The 15,559-nt window shown below is 50.5% G+C and overlaps 1 protein-coding gene across 5 annotated transcripts in view; it reads right to left on the bottom strand.

Moving 5' to 3' along the window:
* Positions 1 to 1,440: 1,440 nt before the first annotated feature.
* TRPV4 (transient receptor potential cation channel subfamily V member 4) overlaps positions 1,441 to 15,559 on the bottom strand; it is a 41,998-nt gene continuing 27,879 nt past the window's right edge. For all 5 annotated transcript variants that reach the window (XM_053589072.1, XM_053589076.1, XM_053589073.1 and 2 more), the window contains 10 exons: positions 13,246 to 13,425; positions 11,431 to 11,589; positions 11,070 to 11,162; positions 10,696 to 10,769; positions 9,868 to 10,033; positions 9,567 to 9,633; positions 7,075 to 7,391; positions 5,113 to 5,240; positions 2,668 to 2,789; positions 1,441 to 2,145 (listed from right to left, as the gene is read on the bottom strand). In XM_053589072.1, coding sequence (XP_053445047.1) covers positions 1,988 to 2,145; positions 2,668 to 2,789; positions 5,113 to 5,240; positions 7,075 to 7,391; positions 9,567 to 9,633; positions 9,868 to 10,033; positions 10,696 to 10,769; positions 11,070 to 11,162; positions 11,431 to 11,589; positions 13,246 to 13,425 — 1,464 coding nt within the window. In that variant the 3' untranslated portion in view covers positions 1,441 to 1,987. The remainder of the gene's footprint in view (positions 2,146 to 2,667; positions 2,790 to 5,112; positions 5,241 to 7,074; positions 7,392 to 9,566; positions 9,634 to 9,867; positions 10,034 to 10,695; positions 10,770 to 11,069; positions 11,163 to 11,430; positions 11,590 to 13,245; positions 13,426 to 15,559) is intronic.

Here is a 15,559-nt window from a genome sequence, read left to right as displayed (position 1 = left end):
TCAGCATTTATGACCTACCCACAAATACCCAAAAGATCAGTTTCTCAGGCTAGAACACAGCCCTCTTGATTCCAAATCCAGAGCTTTCTAGGACCCCTCCATATACTCATTTCTCCCTTCACTATCCCCTCCTATGAAGGGCACCCAAGGCAAAATGGGTCCTCTCCTTGTCCCTAATGCCCACTTTGAAGGAAAGATCCAGCTGCCCACCTTGTCTTCTTACCAACCCAAGGGAACAGCTGAATAGACTCATGTCCCTCCTATCATGGTTCTCCCCCACAAGATGGGGGAGAGAGGTAGGGCCTAGTAAGGTAAAGTGATCCCACCATTGACCCCAAACAAAACTATCCATTGTCAGGGTCCAGGCCGAGGTATGAACTTGGGCCTGCAGACTCCAAGCCTGTGCTAGTGTCCACTGTAGCTTCCCTTGGCCTTGGTCTCCTGAGAGATCCCTGCTTTTCTTGACTGAAGCCCCAGAAGGACATCAGCCCCAGGTTGAGCAAGGAACCAGGGCTGAGGCAGTGTGAGGGGAACTTCAGCTAGTTGTGGACATCTTGGCTGTGGGTGGAGGCAGTGGGGTGTGTGTGTCTGTGGGGATCCTGCCTCAAGCTGGGGGGCCTGGAGGTCCTGGAGGCTAGATGTACAGTGGGGTGTACCAGGGCAAGTTCTGCCCAGAAAGAAAGGGGTCTGCCTTAGGCCTGGTAGGTAGGTCCCCGAGGAGGTGCCATACCCACCCTCAGCCCCATATGACCATGAGTCACACCCTCCCCAGCTCCACAAGCACTATCAATGCTCCCCAACCACCACTGTCCTCACGATGGAGACCCTCATGCCCACTGGCACCCACTGCTGACACCTAGATCTTACCCCCAGCCATTGCTGCTCTTACCCCCACCCAGAAGCTTTGCTCCCCCCAGCAGCACCATTACCCCCACTGGCACTCCAACAACATTCCTGTTCCCTGCAGCATTACTCTCCCCCTGCATTATTCCTCCTCCACCAGCATTACTCTCTCCCTCAGCATTACCATTCCCTGATCAGAATTACTTACACCAGCATTATACCGCACAGCAGTATTATCACCTCCACCAGCATTACTCTCCCCCTCAGCATTACTATTGCCCATCAGCATTATTACTCCTCATCAGCATAAGTGTCCCCTGACCAGCATTATTACCCCCACTAGCATTACTCTCCTCCCGTTCCCTTCATCTCTGCCTTCCCCACGGTCACACCTATCTCCCCCATCTTTCAGGTCACGACCACCATCACAACTACTGCCATACAGCCCCAAACCAACACCCTAAGTGCCACCTGGGCAGTACACTGCCCCCATTCTCACCCCTGCCCCACAGTGGTATTCCCAACTCTACCCCCTTGCTGTCATCCCCACATCTGTCACCATCATCCCACCCCACCATTGTCCCCACAACCATCTCTACCAGCAATGAATAAACATTTATTGAGCACCAAGGAATCCCAGACACTCTACGGAACACACAGAAGGCATGGCCCCATCCTAGGGCCCCTCAACAAAGCCACCAAGCTGCTGCAGGGTGCTGTGTGCAGCACAGGACGCCACCGGGGCGGGGCGGGGCGGGGCGGCACACCTGGGACGGAGTCCCGAGGCCTCTGCCGGGTTTTAGCTGCGGGGAGCGGTCACACTGATTTCCTGAGAGCAGAGCAAATAAATAATGGAGAGGCAGGCACAGGGGTTCGAGCCCTAAGGGTGGAGAGGCCCTGGTTTTGGCTTATGTGACTCCATGGGAGTGAGACAGGCAGCCAGGAGCCCCACCCCAGGGTGTGGAGGCAGAGCTGGGGCAGGAGCCTGGGGACCAAAGGGTCCTGGGACCTCCCTGGGCATCTCTACCTGGCCCTCACCTCTGGGGCTCAAAGCTGGGTGTGGGGGATACCTGGGAGGTGCTGCTGAAATGTAGATGGACTAGAAATGGATAGGTGGAGGGGATGGGGCCCCCGCCTACAGCCCCTAGAGGGGGGCATCATCAGTCCTCCACTTCGGGGGGTAACTCTGCTGGTGGCCGTCGCAGCTGGGATTCCCTACGTTGTCAAGAGGTACCACCACCTCATCCGGGCTAGAGGTCTTATTCAGTTCCACCACACGGGGCACCACCGATGACCAGCGATCTGTACAGAGAGCACATCAGAGGCAGAGGACAGGGTTGGTGGAGAGAGTGTGCATATATTGAGTGCTGACTGTATACTGGGCACTCTATAGTGATCTAGGGGGGAGATGATTACCCCCTTTTACAGAGGTGAAACTAGGGCTCAGAGAGCTCTAAATGCCTGCGTAGGAGCACCCAGGTGTGAATAGGGGAGCTACGAGTGAGACCCAGGTCAGAGCGTCCTGAGCACCTGTATCCTCTCCCACTGTGTCTTCCGTACTTGTGGCTTAGTGGAAAAACAGAAGGAGTTTCTCCACACAGGGATAGCCAAGGATCCCGTCTTCCCTCCCCACCAAGGTCAGTTCTTGTCATGGGGTATGGAAGATCAGGGCAAAGCCACCAAAGTGAGGTGCCCCAGGCATTCATAAACTTAGTGGCTGGCCCATCCCACCCTCCCATTCTCCAGACATGGACATGGAGACCCAGAGAGGCTACTCAAAGCAAGCTCACAAGAAGGTGGACCCTCCCCCATCCTTCCACTCACCCCTCCGGAGGCGGCCCACAGTGTGCGAGAAGCCGTAATACTGGTAGGTCTCACTCTTGCCAGGGTCCTCGTTGATAATGCCCAGGTTCTGGTTCCAGTGGGACCAGTTCACCTCGTCTACCCTGGTTGGGCCAGAGCAGAGGGTCAGGGGAGCCCCACAGAGTCGCTCCCAGCCCCACCTGGGCAGCCTCGCACTCCACCTTGCCTAGCACTCCCTCCTCCTATTGCTTTTATTGTGGTGAAATGTACACAACAACACTTAACAGTGGTAATCACTTCCGAGTATACAGTTCAGTGGTATTGACTCCATCCATGGCTTTGTGCAATTATCACCACTACTCTTCTGTTGCCCCAAATTCTATCCCCACGAAGCAGTAACTGCCTCTTCATCCTTCCACCAAGCCCTGGTAACCTTGAAACGACTTTCTATTTTCTATAGATTTGCTTCTTCTGGACATTTAACGTAAGTGGACTCACACAGTATGTGGCCTGTTATATTGGCTTCCCTCACTTGCCATCGTATTTTCCGGGTTTGCCCATGTCATAGCTGGATTAGAACTTTATTCCTCTTTACAGCCAAATAATAGTCCATCAAATGCATAGGCTACATTTTGTTTATCAATTTTTTCATTGATGGACACCTTTTTTTTTTTTTTTGAGATAGAGTTTCACTTTGTTACCTTTGGTAGAGTGCGGTAACATCACAGCTCACAGCAACCTCAAACTCTTGGACACGAGCAATTCTCTTTCCTCAGCCTCCCCAGTAGCTGGGACTACAGATGCCCGCCACAATGCCCAGCTACTTTTAGAGATGAGGTCTCCCTCTGGCTCAGGCTGGTTTCAAATTCATGAGCTCAGGCAATCCGTCCACCCTGGCCTCTCAGAATGCTAGGATTACAGGTGTGAGCCACCATATCTAGCCAACACCTTTCTTCTTGATACTTTTACCTCTTATTATTGGAATACCCTGGTAAAGTAAAATTGGTTCAATATACATACTGCGGGGTATTTTTGTTTGTTTGTTTTTTTGAGACAGCATCTTGCTCTGTTGCCCAGGCTGGGAGAGCAGTGGTGTCAGCACAGCTCACTACTGCCTCCAAATCCTGGGTTCAAGCAGTCTTCCTGCCTCAACCTCCCTGAGTAGCTGGAACTACAGGTATGAGCCACCATGCCTGGCTAATTTTTTTTTTTTTTTTTTTTTTTGTAGTAGAGACGGAGTCTCACTTTATGGCCCTCGGTAGAGTGCCGTGGCCTCACACAGCTCACAGCAACCTCCAACTCCTGGGCTTAAGCGATTCTCTTGCCTCAGCCTCCCGAGTAGCTGGGACTACAGGCGCCCGCCACAACACCCGGCTATTTTTTGGTTGCAGTTTGGCCGGGGCCAGGTTTGAACCTGCCACACTTGGTATATGGGGCCGGCGCCTTACCAACTGAGCCACAGGCGCCACCCGCCTGGCTAATTTTTTAATTTTCTATAAAGACAGGGTCTTGCTATATTGCTCAGGCTTGTCTCGAACTCCCGGCCTCAAGCAATCCTCCCACCTCAGCCTCCCAAAGTGCTGGGATTATAGGCATGAGGCACCACACCCAACCATAATCACTTCTGCTTTTTAAAATTATTTTTTGTTATTCTTATACAGCCATTCTTTTTTTGAGCAATCTCTATATGTCAGGACTTAGCAAGTAGGATACACTTTCTATTCTCATTTTACAGGCAAGGAATCTGAGGCTTATTAAACTGTTTTTCCAGGGTTGCAAAGCTGGTATTTTACAGAGTCAGGATTCGAACTTTGGATTCAGACTGTACAGAACAGACCAGCTAGCCTACGAAGGGCGTATTACTATGGTCCCCATGTCATAGATGAAGACATGGCCTGACTTCCAAACATTCTGCTGACACTCTATACTGGCAACCCACTTACAAAGAATGATTCAACTCAAAAGAAACTAATTATCAAGGCGTTCCCTTAAGAAGCCGCATTCCCCATGCATCTGGAACTCAGAGTCACTCTGCATTTGGGCTGGGTAAGGTCCCAAGTCCTGAAAACTGCTGGTTCCTCAGTGTCCCCATTTTAGCCACAGCACTGGAGCCTCCCCCGGTGTTTGGTCAATAGAGGGTGATGCTCCATGAGGAGCCCTGCTTCCGCCTGAGCAAGGGACACAGGAGCCTTTGGTGTCCCAGTGTGTGTTGGGCACTGGCTGAGTATGGACCCATCTGATCTATGCAGAAGGGCCCAGAAACTGTGCTGTTATTTTCTCCATTTCACAGATGGAAAAACTGAGACTCAGAGAGGTGAACCAACTTGCCAAAGACCAGTGGGATAAACTCTGGTTGGGCCAATTGGGGCCTCAGTGGCTCTGGAAATTGCAATGGGGGGAAAACATTGGAGCAACCAGAGCCCCTGACCTGGTGAGGACAGTTCTGTCCTGCCCAGCTGACCTCACCTGAAGCACCACCTGCGGTCTGGAGTGCCATCTGAGCTCTTGCCCACAGTGACCATCTCCCCGGAACGGAAGGCCTTCCTCAGGAACACAGGGAAGGAGCGCTCAATGTCCAGGATGGTGGTGGCCCACTGCAGGGAGGGAGGGTCAGGAGGGGACATTGGTGAGCCTCCCCAGCCTTCACCTACTACAGGAACGAGGCAATGGGCTGGGGTGGCTAGGACAAAACCCTAGGCTTTCCAGCTCCTACTGCCCCTAGAAATGGGAGCCATAAACTCAAATACCCACAGGTGGCAGGCAGGAAAACAGGAATGAGGGAGGACCAGATGCAGAAGGGCCAAAGCCCCTGTAAGTGGGCAGCCACTTCTCACCCTGCCTGAGGGCTGCCAAGAAGAAATGCAGGCTGCACATTTCTGGAGCCTCCAACTTTTCAAGATAGGCCAGAAGTCTGGATTTTTATATGGAACCTTTTCTTTTTTAATTTTTGCATTAAAATATAATAGACCAGGGCGGCGCCTGTGGCTCAGTCTGTAAGGCGCCGGCCCCATATACCGAGGGTAGTGGGTTCAAACCCTGCCCCGGCTGAACTGCAACCAAAAAATAGCTGGGCATTGTGGCGGGCGCCTGTAGTCCCAGCTACTTGGGAGGCTGAGGCAAGAGAATCGCCTAAGCCCAGGAGTTGGAGGTTGCTGTGAGCTGTGTGATGCCATGGCACTCTAACGAGGGCCATAAAGTGAGATTCTGTCTCTACAAAAAAAAAAATATATAATAGACCAGAAAAAAAAATCTTTGTTGGTTGAATGCAGTCCACAGCCTTCATCTTGTGAGTTGTGCCCAGTAGGGAAACTGAGGCCCTGGGAAATAGGCAATCTGCATAGAGATGAAGAGCAGGCCTGAGCCATTTCCCACTGACCTAGTCCTGGGAGGATGGCTGTGGGTTTTTCCTCACTGCGCCATTTCCTTGAAATGTACCAGATCAAAGTCGATGTGGCCACTGCATTCCTAGACCTTGTGATGGGTCTGTTTACTGTGAACTGCACCTGCGGGGCCGGGGCGGGGGGGGTGCAGCTGTGACCTCCAGGGCCTCTTCTTCCTAGGACTGCGTAGGAACCTTTTAGGAAGCAAGGGCATCAGCTCCCCTTGGCCTACAAGGACTGTGTCCACATCAGCTTCTCCTCTGTGACCAAGCACGTTTGCGGGTGCTGGTAAAGCCCCTGTGAGAATGCTGACACCTTCCTGGGCTGATGTGGCCTGTACCCGCATCAGCCTCGTCTCTTAGGTTGTGGCAGGGCACAAAATCTGCCCCTGGGCTTAGCGTGGGACTCCTGTTAAAATGCCAATGTAGTCAGGCACAGTCCTTATGCCGGTAATCCCAGCACTTTGGAAGACCGAGATGGGAGGATCACTTGAGGCCAAGAGTTCAAGACTAGCCTGGGCAATGAGATTCTGAGTCTATAAAAACATTTTTTTTTTAATTATCTAGGGTTGGTGGTAGGCTCCTACAATCCCAGCTATTCAGGAGACTTAGGCAGGAGGATCCTTTGAGCCTAGGAGTTTACGTTATAGTGAGCTATGATTGGGCCACTGCACTCTAGCCTGGTTGACAAAGTGAGAGATCCTGTCCTTAAAAAAAACAAGAAACAACAACAAAAAGAAATGCCGATGCCCTCTGATCACTCAGGCATGCTGGTGGACTCAGCTGTGTCCTGTCAGCTGGACCACAAGGTGAATCTGAGACCAGTGCTGGTGATCCCGACAAGAAGCCACCTTGAAATTCACTAGGCAGTAGGCTGTGACACCCATTTTACAGACGTAAAAGTGAAGGTAGAGTCAGATGACACGACCTGCCCAGGGTGGAAGCCTGGGAAGTCAGTTGGGACGGGGGTCTCTCCAGCTCCCGCACCTTAGAAGGCCTAAGAATGGTCAAGTGGAGATGGGGAGAAAGGGGTTGTCCTGGGGCCTCACCTGCAGCTTCCAGATGTGCTTGCTCTCCTTGGACACCTGGCCCACTGTCTCCCCCATGAGTGCAATGAGCATGTTGAGGAGCAGCACGAAGGTAAGGATGATGTAGGTGACGAGCAGAATGATGAAGACCACAGGGTACTTGGTGCTGTTCAGCATCTCCAGGTCACCTATGCCTATGGTCAGCTTGAAGAGGTCCAGGAGGAAGGTGCTGAAGGTGTCGCTGTCACGGCATGAGGGGTACGTGGGCACCGTGCAGTTGGTCGGGTCCTCGTTGCATACTTTCATGTTGGCACACGGCTTTAGGAGGGAGACCAGGGCTGCGAGAGGTTGGAGGTGGGTGGCTGAGTGGCTGAGTGTTGGGAGGACGCATGCTGAGAGATGGGGCATGGCATTCCCATTTGATGGTGAGAAAACTGAAGGCTGGTGAGGGGACAGTGTAGGACCCAGGCCCTGCTAATTCCCAGACCTCTGCTCCGGCCACAAACTCTTGCTGGTAAGGAAGCAGTTTTCAGGGTCTAGTCCAATGGTTTCCAACCAGGGGCAATTCTCCTCTCAGGGAGACATTTGGCAATGTCTATAGGCAACATGTATGGTTGTCATGAGGGGTGGAGATGCTACTGGCATCAGTGGGTGGGGGCAGGACTGCTACTAAACAACCCACTACACTCAGGACAACGCCCATAACAATGGGTTATGTGGTCCCACATATCAGTAATGTCAAGGCTGGGAAACCCGAATGTGGCCTATCATTCTCAAAGTGCTGGAGCACTGGGGTGCCAAGCATTCTCGGGGGCAGGCTCTCTCTCATGACTCTGTCTCCCAGTCCACACCAACCCAGACATGAAAGGTGGTGCTGAAACCAGGCACTCCCCATCCAGGCATCTCAAGCTGATCGCAGTGCTTATCTTTTCCTAGTAAGCCCAGATGAAGCTTCAGAATTCTTCTCAACAGTTTTACAGTAAGAACCTCTCCCTTAACTGGGAAGGGCAGAAAGCCTGGGGAGTCTCAGCCCCTTCAGTCACTGGGGTACAGAATGTCATAGTGCCTTTAATCAGTGATTAGAATAAGCAGGTTTCAACTTATGTGCAGTGGCTGCTGAAACACAGTGTTGAGAAAGATTCTGAGTCTTTGTCTAGAATCATCAGAAAAATAGTTCTGTGATCCACTAGCAGTGTCTTCCATGGGCATCAAAGTGAGAAATAGCAACACATGTGCCCTGTCTATGTTCCTTGAGCCTCAGAACTGGGATCTAGTGTATCCTAGGAGGAGAAGCCCTGGGACCCAGCTGACCGCTAAGTTGCTGCTTTAAGTTTCTGCAATGGGATTGAAGGAGGGCTGGACTCCTGACCTGAATCTCAAACTTTGGTTAACTGCTCGATACTGTTTACTTTTTCCTATCCATGGGAGGGAAAAGCTGTACCCTGTCCCTACCTCTCCAAAACAATCTACTCAGGGCTTTGGCCACCATTATGGATTCAAGTGTCTCCACCATCAGAGTCCTATTGCCAGGCTGGTCCCCAGGTGATCTGCGCAGATGTAAATATGACATGACCCAGAGTGAATTGGTCACTCCCCTTCGGATGCTGGGCTTTCACAATAGGTCACCCACCCTCTGGGGACCAGCTCAGTGGCTTGGACAGTTTCCCCAGCCTCAGTCCTTCCCTCATGGCCTAGGCCATTGAGGTCCCTGAATGCCAGCATGACATCATGAAGAAAGCATGGTACAGGCAGCTGATATTGGGCTTTAAGAAAAGACCTGGGCTGGTAGATTAATTATTAAATTTCATCTTTCCATATATCCATGCCCCTCAATGCAGCTTTGAGGCTCTTCCCAACAGAAAAAGTGGAGTCTGTTTCTGCATCCTCTGAATCAGGGCCTTGTGACTTGCTTTAGCCAACAGAGTCAGGCAGGAGTGACGCCATGGCAGGATGTGGCCTTGAACACTTCCACTCACATTCTTAGAACCCTAAGACCACCATGTGAACAAGCCAGCTGGCTGGAGGACGAGAGACCACATGGAAGGAAGCCTAACCAAGGCCATCCTAGCTGGACCAGGCAGCCAGCAGGCAACCCACCAGCTGACCACAGACATGGGAGATCATTCAGATCTGGCCCAGCACAATCCCCCAGCTGACCCGGAGACTCACAACCAATAATAAAAAGTTAGTGTTTTAAGCCACTAAGTTTTGGCTACTTTTGCAACAATAGCTAAATATGCCAGTTTTACCATTTATTAGCTTTTGAACTTGGGCAAGTTAATTAACTTGTCTAAGATTCAGTTCCCTTATCTGTAAAGGGGGATAATAAAGGTGCTTGGCTTACAGGCTTGTTGAAAGGGTTAAATGAGGCGAGGATGGAGAAAGTGCGAAGACTAGTGCCTGGCACACAGTGGCGACTCAACAGCGCAGCTTAGGGTCCTCAGTATGGAAAGGCTACTGTCCCACTCCTGCGCCCCCCACCCTGTCAGGTGCCCTGGGCACCTAGAGCTCACCTGAAGCATAGCCAATCATGAAGAGCAAGTAGACGAGCAGGAAGCGGAAGAGGTCTTTGAAGAGGATCTAAAGACATCAGTGGGATTATGGAGGCACAGAAGAGGCAGGCACAGTTTTTTGCCTTCCCTTCTCCTCCATCCCAAACCTTCTTTACAACCCCACTCTGGTCTCTCCCTGATGTCCAGCCCCCCACCCCCACCCCCACTGTCCTCAGGTCTGCAGGCACAGAAGGCATGCACATGGAATGTGTGGCTCCCTCTGGGGACACATGTGTCCAGAGGTTTCTCCCCCAGCCCCCACCTTCTGGATCATGATGCTGTAGGTCCCCGTCAGCTTCAGCCCACGGGTGAAGTAAAGGGCGTTCATCCATCCCAGGACCAGAGCAAAGACCATCACAGCCAGGTAGGCCTCAATCCCTGCCAGGTAGAGAGCTGCAGAGACGATCACCAGCACGGAGTAGATGAAACTATGGGCAGCAGAGACCACAGAGAGGCCGGAGGAGAAAGGGGATTGTGAGGCCCTGGAGGGGGAGACATGTTCCCAAGCCCTCCAGGGTAACAAGACATCTCATTACCTCTTGGACCCCCAGAAAAGAAACAAAGTGGATTAATGAGGTTCCTCAGCATTCTGGTAATCAGAATGCTCAGTCAGCTGGCAACTGATGTGTATATAATGGCCCTGAGGCTCTATAAGCCCCTAAAGTGATGCCCTTTAGAATTGCCAGAAAAAGATTTAGTGGTGTTCAGTGAGTGAAGATTTTGTGAGTTTTATTGTTCTCCAACTCTAAGGAAAATGGAAAAAATGTAGCACCCATTTTTCTCCCTTTTACTTGGGCCCTTGGCAGACATCATCAATCACAGCACTCTTTCCCACTAAACAGACACAGCCTCCAAATTCTTAACATGGCACTCCAGGCAGACATTAGCAATCAATCCCCAAAGGAAGAGCTTAAAATTACTTCTATCCCTGGAATATATGGTAACCAGAATATTTCATTAACCAGAAGACCCTGCTGCTTGACCTTGGCTCTGTCCTCACTTTGGGTTAGAATTGCCCAAATCTGAATGACCTACCAGCCCAATACTGCCTTCCTTACCCAGGAGCTGCTGGCCTAGGGGTCTTACTCACTAGAGCAGCTGGAAGGAGCCATCGATGAAGAGAGAGTTCACTCCAGGGCATTTCTTCATGAATAAGTCTTTGATCTGGAAAAGGGGAGGAGGCACATGGAAGCATGGAGCTAGCAGGAGGGTAGAGGCGAGAAAGGAAGAGATGGGGGAAGAGCTAGCAGAAAAGGAGGCCGAGTCCCAACGGAGAAGGGAGGAGAAAGCCCAGAAGGAGCATACAGGGTTGGAGAAGGAGGCAGAAGAAGGGAAGGGGGAATGAAAGGAGGAGGGAGGGAGGAACAGCAAGTCAGCGAGGAAGAAGAGGAGGATGGAGGCAGGCAGGGGGTATGGGTGGGGGTATGGGAGGGGGTATGGGGGTATGGGAGTCCAGGCACTCACGTTGGTGAAGAAGAAGAGGACCCCAGTGAGCAGTGTGATGACCTCACCAGCCAGCCTCAGGTAGTCCACCGTGGTGCGGTAAGGGTACGGCGGCTGGGGGACCAGGTGCACAGGTCCTCACCCAGACTCTCCAACATTTGCCCCAGATCCAGATGTTTCTGCCAACCCTGATCATCTGGATCCTGGAGCTCCTTCTCCTTCGCTCTCTCCCTTTTGGCTCAGAACCACCCCTGGGTGTTGGAGGCACCTCCCCAACCCATTCCTAAGTCCATGGAGACCCAGGAGGACACAGTTGAACCCTAGTCCTGAGTGGTCCGGCCCAGCGCCTGCCCCAGCCCTTGCCCAATCCCCAGGTACTCACGGTGCCCTCTACTGGCTGGTAGTAGGCAGTGAGGGTGAAGATGACCATGGCACACAGGTAGGAGACCACATTGATGTAGAAGGAGACGGCCCCAAACTTGCGCCACTTATCCCGTAGGAGTTCATTGATGGGCTCCACGGCCAGCATCTCATGGCGGTTCTGTTGAGAGGCACAGTGGTTGGGGCGGGGATCACCTTCCTGAGGTGGAGGACCTGGACAGACTGACTCCAGTACACCTTCCCTTCCTGCTCCCCACGACCACATTCCCTCCTACATTCTTCAGCTGCCCTTAGGAGGTTATAGGGACCTGGACAAATACTGAGAGTCAACTCTAAACTCTTAGACTCGGGGTTGGAGGCTCTGCCTAATTCTGTCTCAACTTACCTTTCCACCCTAGGCTAGCATCAGAGAACTCAGTATACAGCCCCGTAAAAACATTCATTCTAAGGCCAGACATGGTAGCTCATGCCTATAATTTTAGCACTTTGGGAAGCTGACAGGAGGATCCCTTGAAGTCAGGAATTTGAGACCAGATTGAGCAAACAAGTGACACCCCATTTCGACATGAAGTAGAAAAATTGTCTGGGCATGTGGTGTGCCTATAGTCCCAGCTAAGGCAGGAGGATTGCTTGAGTCCATGAATTTGAGGTTGCAGTGAGCTGTGATCACACAACTGCCCTCATGCTCAGGCAACAAAGCAAGATCTTATCTAAAAAAAAAAAAAAATTATTTTCATGGTTCCCAAATTCCAACCTGGGACCAACCTGCTGGTAGCAAAATCCCCCATGTAGTGGGCTAAAAATACATATCCCTGGGATCCAAAGATGATAAAATGACTGGACTAACCACAATTCTGAAATCCATCCAGGGCAGACATCACTAATTGCGCCCTACACAGTTATACTCACACAGTTTCCTGGGTAGACCCCACCAACCATTCAGTTCGCAACTGAAATGCTAAACCTCCTGCCACTCTTGCTCTAAATCAAGTTGGTCACTAATTTCAAAGGTGATGGAAATGAGGTCTACAGGAAGCCAAGTTCACAGAGCCAGTAAGCTCTGTGGAGGGAAGGGCTGGAACCGAAACCGCCTATCAGCAGTCCCTACCATATTCTGCCCCCTTTGTGCAGCATCCTGTCCCTCTAATAACTTGTGTTTCTTCATAAACATGATTTGTGCAACAATGTAGCCACAAAGATGCCATTGTAGAGTTATTCCCCATAGTTAAAAGGCAGAAACAAACCCATACAAGAATGGTTTGTTTGCACACACAGTACATTTACATGCAGCCACATGGTACATTTACAAGCAGCAATGATATTGTGGAAGAATATTTAATGGTGCAGAAAGATGTTCATAAAATACTGCTGTATAGGGCAGAAAGGGGTTTTCTAAACTTCATATAATAACCACCATTGAGAGTAGCTGATACATGTTTACTCTGTGCCAGGCTGTTCTAAAATTGGAACATTTGGCCTTTCCAATGAACTTATTAACCCTGGGTTACAAATAAGGAAGCGGAGAACAAAGAGACAAGAGTCACTTGTCCTGAGTCACACGTAACAAGATTCAGAGCCAGGATGCCAACCCAGTTCACCTGCCCCTCAAAGTCCACCTTGCCACAAGCCTTGCTCATTTCCCCATGTGCCAGATGCTGCTATGGACACTTAGTTGGCACCTTCTTTTGCACTTAGCTAACAGACCCACCATTCTGGGTCTCAGAGGCCTGGGCTCCCCGACCCGGTCTCAGAGCCCCATCCCTGCTCCAGCTGTACCCCTCCTTCCCCACATCCCATCCACCAACACGGTACCCACCTCAATCTTGCTATTGTACACCAGAATCTCCAGCACCGAGGCCTCTTCCCCACACGTGTCCAAGGAGGAGAGGTCGTACAGAGAGGAATACACCGGCCCGTAGGCCCAGTCCTTGAACTTGCGGGACAGGTGCCGTGTGTCCTCATCTGTCACCTCCCGCCGGATGATGTGCTGAAAGATCTGCATCAGAAGAAGTGGGGGAGAGTTAAGGGATCCAGGGAGGGACCCTGGGGGCTGGGCACAGCTCATCAAATGGGGCCCCCAGAGAGAACAGGATGGAAGGGAGGAAGAGATTAACTGAACACCTACTATTCACTGAACCCCTTCCTCATGTCATCATGTTTAATCCTAGTTCTTAACTGTTTTGGTTTACAGATGGAGGCTCGGAAACATGAAGGGCACTCCAGAAGCCACTCCACCAGCCAGCTAGAGTCAGGCTGAGCTTGAGTGAGCCTTCGACATCTTAATTGTAATGAATATGCTCTTCGTGTAGATCAAATAGCAATGAATCAATCTTACTAATACATGAATTATAGTAAGAATGATCACATCCAGCCCTTCCCATCACCATACCTGAGAGGGGGTGGGAATTGCCTGCAATCACGTGACTTTAGGAGGGGAAAGTCAGAATTTAAATCCAGGCCTTTTCTACTGTTTCAGGGCCCTCATATTAACTGCAATTTTAGTAACTTTGGCTATATTTTACTTTTTCTTTCTTTCTTTTTTTTTTTGAGACAGAGTCTCACTTTTTTGCCCTTAGTAGAGTGCAATGGCGTCACAGTTCATGGCAACCTCAAACTCTTGGGCTTAAGCAATTCTCTTGCCTCAGCCTCCCCAGTAGCAGGGACTACAGGCCCTGGCTATTTTGTTGTTGTTGTTGTTGTTGTTATTGTTGTTGTTGTAGTTGTCATTGTTGTTTAGCAGGCCCAGGCTGGGTTCGAACCCACCAGCCCCAGTGTATGTGGCTGGCACCCTTAACCACTAAGCAGCAAGCGCTGAACCATATTTTTTATTTCTTTTTTTTTTTTGCAGTTTTTGGCCGGGGCTGGGTTTGAACCCAACCACCTCTGGCATACGGGGCCAGCGCCCTACTCCTTTGAGCCACAGGCGCTGCTCCCCATACTTTTTATTTCTTCAGAGACAGGACAGGATCTTGTTATATCACCCAAGCAGGTCTCGAACTCCCAGCTGAAAGTAATCCTCCCACCTCAGCTTTCCAAGTTGCTGGGACTACAGGCATGTGCCCCTGAACCTAGCTAGTTTTGCTATATTTTAATAGTTTAATGATCCCTACCATTTATTGAGCACTTACGACCTATCCTGGGCTCTTTATTAAGAACTTTATGTGGATTGCTTTATTTAATTGTCACAACATTATACCAGATGGCATTATTATTACCTCCATTTTATAGACAGGGAAACTGAGGCACGGAAAGATGAAGTGAGATACCTAAGGTCACATGATGGAAAGTGGTAGGGTCAGGGCTTGGATGGGAGTCCTAACTGTAGATCAGTGTTTTTCAAACTTTTTTATCTCACGGCACACTTGAACCTATATTTAAACTTTTGCAGCACACTTAAATTATGTTAATCATAAAAAAGAGTAAAAAAAAAAGAATGTACTTGTTGTGCTTTGAACTTCTGTTGGAAAATAATTTAATTAATGATCTTTAAAAATTTTTGCAGCACACCACTGTGCCTCAGCAGACCGGTTGAAAATCACTGCCCTAGGGTGCTCCAGGCTAGTCTCTCAATCAGGGTAATGGTGCCCCCCAGAGGACAATCTGGCAATATCTGGAGACATTTTCGATCATCACAAGTGTGGTGGGGGAGATGCTACTGGCATCTAGTGGGTAGAGGCCAGGGATGATGCTCAACATCCCACAGTGCACGGGACAGTCCCCCAACACAAAGAACCAGCCAGTCCAAAATGTCAGTCATGCTCAGGTTGAGAACCTGTCCCCAGGTCCTGAGAGGGAAAGGAAATGGTGCAAGGCCACTCAGCCAGTTAGTAGCTGGAAGTATTATAGGCTAGAGCTCTGAGACTCAGTTTTCTATCAATGGCTTAACCTGGCTGGTGAGGGTGGAGTGACCACTCCCCACTAGGGAGGTGAGAGGCTCAGGGATGAAGTTGAGTAGCTCCACTAGATACTAGGGAGCCACAGCAGGTTCTTGATCTGGGACATCTGTACACGGGGTTGGCATGATGGGATGTGGGTACACAAATTAGTAAAAATAAATGTCAGCAGCAGCCCCTCCCTGTGTGTGTGTATGTGTATGTGTGTGTGTAAAGGGATGACAGCGAGTATGTCAG

Source organism: Nycticebus coucang, chromosome 4 (assembly GCF_027406575.1).
Source record: "Nycticebus coucang isolate mNycCou1 chromosome 4, mNycCou1.pri, whole genome shotgun sequence".
NCBI classification, from domain to species: Eukaryota; Metazoa; Chordata; class Mammalia; order Primates; family Lorisidae; genus Nycticebus; species Nycticebus coucang.
This window is presented reverse-complemented; position numbering and strand designations above follow the sequence as displayed.